Below are 6,020 nucleotides of genomic sequence, written 5' to 3'. Positions count from 1 at the left end.
TAATACAGAGAAAAGGCTTTAAGGAATAGTTTGACATTTTGCAAAGAAAAGAAAAACCCACTCCACTCCGTTTCTTTGAAACCGGTTCACAGGTTTTTGAGATTCATTCTGCTTCCAGACACAAGAAAAGACAAAAAACAACAGAATGAAACAGATAACCTTTCTTCTACTAGTATTCTGTACCGTTGGTAACCTTCTCTCTTCAGGGCTGCACCTTAACACGTGTGCGATGTGACGTCCTCTAGATGGTTTTCAACAGTCCAAATCCCAAAGATATGCAATGTACCATAAAATAAGACAACTAATAAGCACCTTCTCCCACTGTGGACGCTGAAACCAGCATCATTACTTAACTAATGTATCGAGATAGTGGCTGATAAATATCTGTTGAATTAACCAGTTGAACTACTTATTGTCTCAGCTTTGAGTATTTCTGAGTTTATTCTCTTTATTAATTGTGTTTAACCTGTTCTTTCTTTTCTTTTCTTTTTGGGTTTTCATTTGCGATTCAACTTGTTTCTATTTAAATCTGGTTTTATTCCCACAACATCTACACACACATGTTACATGTTTATACACATATTTATATATGTAATTGTCTTTGTGAAGCACTTCAGTGCAAACCTGTCTACTTTTCAAAGTGCTATATACATAATGAAATAAAACAGAGTTTTAATAATGTCGCCAGGTTGGTTCAGTGGTAGAGCGGGCGCACATGCACCGAGATTTATTTATTTATGCGTTGATGCAGAGGTCCAGGGTTCAAATCCAAACTGTGACGATTTCCTGCATGTCTTAACCCCCCCCCTTCATCCCCTAACTGTCCTGTCAAAAATTAAAGGTGGAAAACCCCTAATCTTAAAGGAAAATAACAGTGTAAACCTCTATATGGGCACCTGAGCTATCCAGGTCTCCCCTTTCATGTCAAATTAAGGCCTAAAAGTGCCACAAAAACCAAATAAAGCAGCCGCTTCTCTCTGTAACAGCCTGTGATATAACACATAATGATATAAAACTGAATATAACACATAATGATATAAAACTGAGTTTTAACGGTGTCACATCTGTGGCCGGGCTGTTTCATTGGTTAGAGGTTGCATGTCTTCCCCTTTCTCACCTAACTGTCCTGTCAAAAATTAAAGGTAAAAATAAATAACAGAGTAAACCTCTGTACGGGCGCCTGATCTACCAACTGAGCTATCCAGGCGCCTATATAAAAGGTTTACTGGGTTCGATTCCGCTCATTCATTTCCCCCTCTCTCTCCCCTTTCATGTCCTCAGCTCTCCTGTAAATAAAGGCCTGAAAATGCCACAAAACCCAAATAAAGCAGCCGCTTCTCTCTGCGAAACTACGTCGTGCAGCTTTAACAAATAAAAGAAAAAGGAAGGAGGTCGTCCTTCATGTTAGAGCAACTCAACTTTGTGACCTGGTTCCCGCAAGCCAACTGAAACTGGAAGAGCTGACGTCACGGACGGAGAAACTGGGAATAACTAGAGAGAGAAGGGGAATAACTGCGGTTATCTAAAGGGACTACTTTCTTGGAAGAGGTTGTGTTAACGAATGAATCAAGATGAGGAAGGAGGGGTCTCAGAAACACGCTTACTCCACCAGGTTCCTGAGATATACAACTTAAATAACTGGTTCGGGGCTGTGGGAGTTTGGTTGTGAGTGAATAAGAAGAAGAAGAAGAATGTACAGGTGTGTGTGTGTGTGTGTGTTACTGGAAGGTGAAAGTATCTCATGGTGGACAGGTGTGTGTGTGTGTTACTGGAAGGTGAAAGTCTCAGGATGGACAGGTGTGTGTGTGTGTGTTACTGGAAGGTGAAAGTCTCTCAGGATGGACAGGTGTGTGTGTGTTACTGGAAGGTGAAAGTCTCTCAGGATGGACAGGTGTGTGTGTGTGTGTTACTGGAAGGTGAAAGTCTCAGGATGGACAGGTGTGTGTGTGTTACTGGAAGGTGAAAGTCTCTCATGGTGGACAGGTGTGTGTGTGTGTTACTGGAAGTGAATCCGCATGAATGAGACAGGTGATGTGTGTGTGTGTTACTGGAAGGTGAAAGTCTCATGGTGGACAGGTGTGTGTGTGTGTTACTGGAAGGTGAAAGTCTCTCAGGGTGGACAGGTGTGTGTCTTCCTGCCGTCTCAGCTGGTCTTGTCTTTTCTCTCCGTTTCCTCTTTCTTTTCCAAAATAAAGAAGAAAGACAACAGTAAGAATAGCGACTACAATAAACCCTTTAACATCAATACACATAACTCAGTATGCATAATCAGGGCTGTCCCCTCTGTTGTTATTTTGTTCTTAGAAGACTAAGTATTCTTTAGTCAATTTGTCTTTTAAAAAAAAAAATTATGTCCAGAAACCTATGAGCACGTTTCTGGTAAACACCAGATTTAAAGTGGTGCTTTTTCCTCGTTATTTCTCAACACATCTACAGATTAAATCACTTACTTCATAAGTCGACAAAACAAAATGAGCGTTAGTCGAGGACAGCCCTACTGATAATATTCTGAGATAATTCTGATAATCCTCACCTTCTTTTTACCAAACGGAGGCTCTTTCCAAAGAGTCTCCATGGTGACGCGGCCCCGCTGAGCCAAGGTGTATGCCGAGTCCCGACTCACCTGGAGGACACACGAGGACCAGCGTCAACAAAGCAACCAATCAGAGAGAGGGCGGACATGTTGTAACTAATAACCGGATCATGGTTCGGTGTCTGGCAGGCGTTGCACCAACATTTATAAACTAGAACTACTGCACTTACCCTGCAGAGACCTGAGGACCAGGTAACCATAGTCCTCAGATTGGACAGATAGTCTAGCTAGCTGTCTGGATTTACCCTGCAGAGACCTGAGGACCAGGTAACCACAGTCCTCAGATTGGACAGATAGTCTAGCTAGCTGTCTGGATTTACCCTGCAGAGACCTGAGGACCAGTAACCACATCCTCAGATTGACAGATAGTCTAGCTAGTGGTCTGATTTACCCTGCAGAGACCTGAGGTAGAACACACTATCAACTACACAGTCCTTGTGAGGCCTTGAATTATAACTGATGCAATCTTTAAATTTAAATCTATAGGTCAAAATGTTTTGCCAGATCTTCATGTTATATTTTTACATTTTGACCCATGATTGGCTTCAGTACACGTCCCTCAAGTGAAGTCTTTTGACAACAAGAGCTCAACGTCTCTTTTTATCCTGTCAGCACATGTGTTTTCATATCTAGATTAGATTAGAGATTAGATTAGACTTTATTCATCCCACAACGGGACATTTTGTTTTACAGCAGCAGCATTTTCTTCAATAACAGCAAAAAACAAAAACAACACAACAACATCTCAGCCCCCTGCTCATCCGTCCACTGCTGCGCGTGTGATCGCGTCAGGGCGTGTCTCTTTGTGCGGTGTGTGGTGGTTGTGTGTGTGTGTGTGTGTGTGTGTGTGTGTGCATGTTCCTGTCAGTCGCTCTCAGGGTGGAAACACGTAAATACATGACCCAGACACCTTCACAGCCAGGACTTCCTGTCAGAAAGCACAACCCTTTCCTGACAGAAACGAGGCTCAGATCAAACACGCAAAAACTGATCCAGCATCGAGACCTGCCTGGAAAGTTCACCTCTACGTGATTCCCGTCTGAGCTGATAAGCTACAGCTAGCTCATGGGCGAGGGTGTAATTTCCTCTGTGTTTTCCGTTATAATAATAACTTCTTTTTGGGCTCATTGGTGCCCAAAAATACCCACCAACAGGGATTAATTTGTACCTTAAAAGAAAATAAGTAGATGTATGTTGCCGCTCGTGCTTTCACACACTGTGTCCTGAGTTTATTTCAGTACTGGGAAGAAGATTAAATAAAGATGTGAAAAAACAGACTAAGAGGGTCGTCGTCTGTCTCTGTCATGTGGAGGTTTTTGCTGACTTGTTAGGAAAATCCAGTTTCTATGCCAGAGCAGAGCGGAGTTTAGTGTCCTGGGTGTCATGTAAAGGCCCTAAAACTTAAAAATATGTACACAGAAGGTCTATATAAAAGAGACTTCAGATCACAGTATTAGGGACCACTAAGGTCTATATAAAGAGAGACTTCAGATACAGTATTAGGGACTACTAAGGTCTATATAAGAGACTTCAGATACATTATAGGGACCACTAAGGTCTATATAAAAGAGACTTCAGATACAGTATTAGGGACCACTAAGGTCTATATAAAAGAGACTTCAGACAGTATTAGGGACCACTAAGGTCTATATAAAGACTTCAGATACAGTATTAGACCCTAGGTCTATATAAAGAGACTTCAGATACAGTATTAGGGACCACTAAGGTCTATATAAAAGAGACTTCAGATACAGTATTAGGGACCACTAAGGTTCAATATACCAAGAGCTTCGATACAGTAGTGGGACCACTAAGGTCTATATAAAAGACTTCAGATACGTATTAGGGACCACTAGTCTATATAAAGAGACTTCAGATACAGTATTAGGACCACTAAGGTCTAGATAAAAGCTCCAAAAAACACCACACACGTTATGGGATCTTTAATCATTTGTAATCTTTGAAAAACCATAACCATTGCATAATTAAGTGTAAAAAAAAACAGCACATCTTATCTTTATCTTATCTATAAATAATAACTTCAACTAAGGAGCCTTAAGTTAGACGTCTGATTCAGGGAACAACTGATTCTCTTCAGTTGGGATGACCATGATGCATGGAACAGTTGACGTGGAGCTTTACAGATGTCTCTCTGATGAATATGAATTCAAAAAAACAGGAAGTTGCAATAATGAAACACACCTTGAGTAAAGACGCAGCCTGCTGAGGGTAAACATGGAGGCACTCAGACCTGAGTCCAACTGGAAACACCAGCTGCTTCACCCTGGAGCCTGCAGAGACGAGGAGATGTTTTACACCAGGCATCAGAGTGAAAGCGCTGCATTATGAACTGTTATGTCCTTGCCTTGTTCCCTTGACTTTACCCACATTTTACTGATTTAATAATTAATCTCCAGACGGACAGACAACCGCTCCTTGGCTGTGTGACGCCCTGTGTGTGCAGCACTGATTTACTTGACTTTTAAATGGAAAAATTCCCCAAAGTCACAACATTAACAGAGAAGGGCCTAAGTCTGTCACTTTAAAGTGGAGTTTAACTAAATCTGACACGTACCAACACTGAGACCTGACGATGACTCTCAGGCACGTTCTGGAAAGTGACTTTTGTTTGGGATTTATGACGTTTAGTCACAATGGACATTTAAAAAAAGAATCCTCGAGAAGTGCTAAGTCCAACTAAATGTATCAATAGGTGTCACGCTGTGTGTTAAGATTTGACCGGTCATGACTCCGAGGAGTGCACATCATGACGCAAATGGCTGCTATTAGGTTTTAAAAGTGGCTTAATCATCTCCATGAAGTGCTGCACCATAGTTGTTTTATTATTGCCACTGCACCTCACCTGCACAATGAACACGCCGCAAAGTACAGAAATATTGCACTTGGAATATAGTCACAACCTATTATTACATTCTGTCTAGCTCCCCTCAGAGAGGCTTTTTATAACGTCACATGTTGGAAAACGTGTTTTGACGCCTTGGTTTGAGCATCAATAGTGTAATGGGACTTGTCTGATTAAAGAAAAGTTCTCAGTAGAACAGTGTGTCACATCAAGATGTCCTCACTGATCCCACTCCCCTCATATACTGTTAGACTCCTCCTCCCTCCTCACACCTGCCTCCATTGTGTTATCTGCAATACAATAATGTTTACTTGCACTGCTGACTGTTATTATAGTGACAACTTTTCATATCTGCATCTTGCACTACTTACCTGACTGTATTTCAATTTGCACTGCTGACTTTTATTTACGTACCAACTGTTTACATATACATCTGCACTACGTACTTTAATTTTAACGTAAAATGCAATTACTTTCCACTGCCATTTAATTCGGATAGCTTCTGCCCAAACTTTATTTTGTACTACCTTTAAACCCATTGTTATACTGCTCATTTTAGCCTAA

The 6,020-nt window shown here is 41.3% G+C and overlaps 1 protein-coding gene across 2 annotated transcripts in view; it reads right to left on the bottom strand.

Moving 5' to 3' along the window:
* Positions 1-447: 447 nt before the first annotated feature.
* LOC116672629 (MICOS complex subunit MIC26) overlaps positions 448-6,020 on the bottom strand; it is a 57,311-nt gene continuing 51,738 nt past the window's right edge. The window contains exons 8-10 of one of the 2 annotated variants that reach the window (XR_004327601.1): positions 2,534-2,623; positions 2,034-2,179; positions 448-1,940 (exon numbers count right to left, since the gene is read on the bottom strand). Coding sequence is in view for 1 of the 2 variants with exons in the window: in XM_032504556.1 (XP_032360447.1) it covers positions 2,144-2,179; positions 2,534-2,623 (126 nt within the window). In the remaining variant the exon portion in view is untranslated. Of the gene's footprint in view, positions 2,180-2,533; positions 2,624-6,020 lie in introns of both variants that reach the window. The other variant, XM_032504556.1, reaches the window with a different exon arrangement.

Source organism: Etheostoma spectabile, chromosome 22, assembly GCF_008692095.1.
Source record: "Etheostoma spectabile isolate EspeVRDwgs_2016 chromosome 22, UIUC_Espe_1.0, whole genome shotgun sequence".
Lineage (NCBI taxonomy): Eukaryota > Metazoa > Chordata > Actinopteri > Perciformes > Percidae > Etheostoma > Etheostoma spectabile.
The sequence above is the reverse complement of the archived record's forward strand: the minus strand, read 5'-3'. Positions and strand labels throughout refer to the sequence as shown.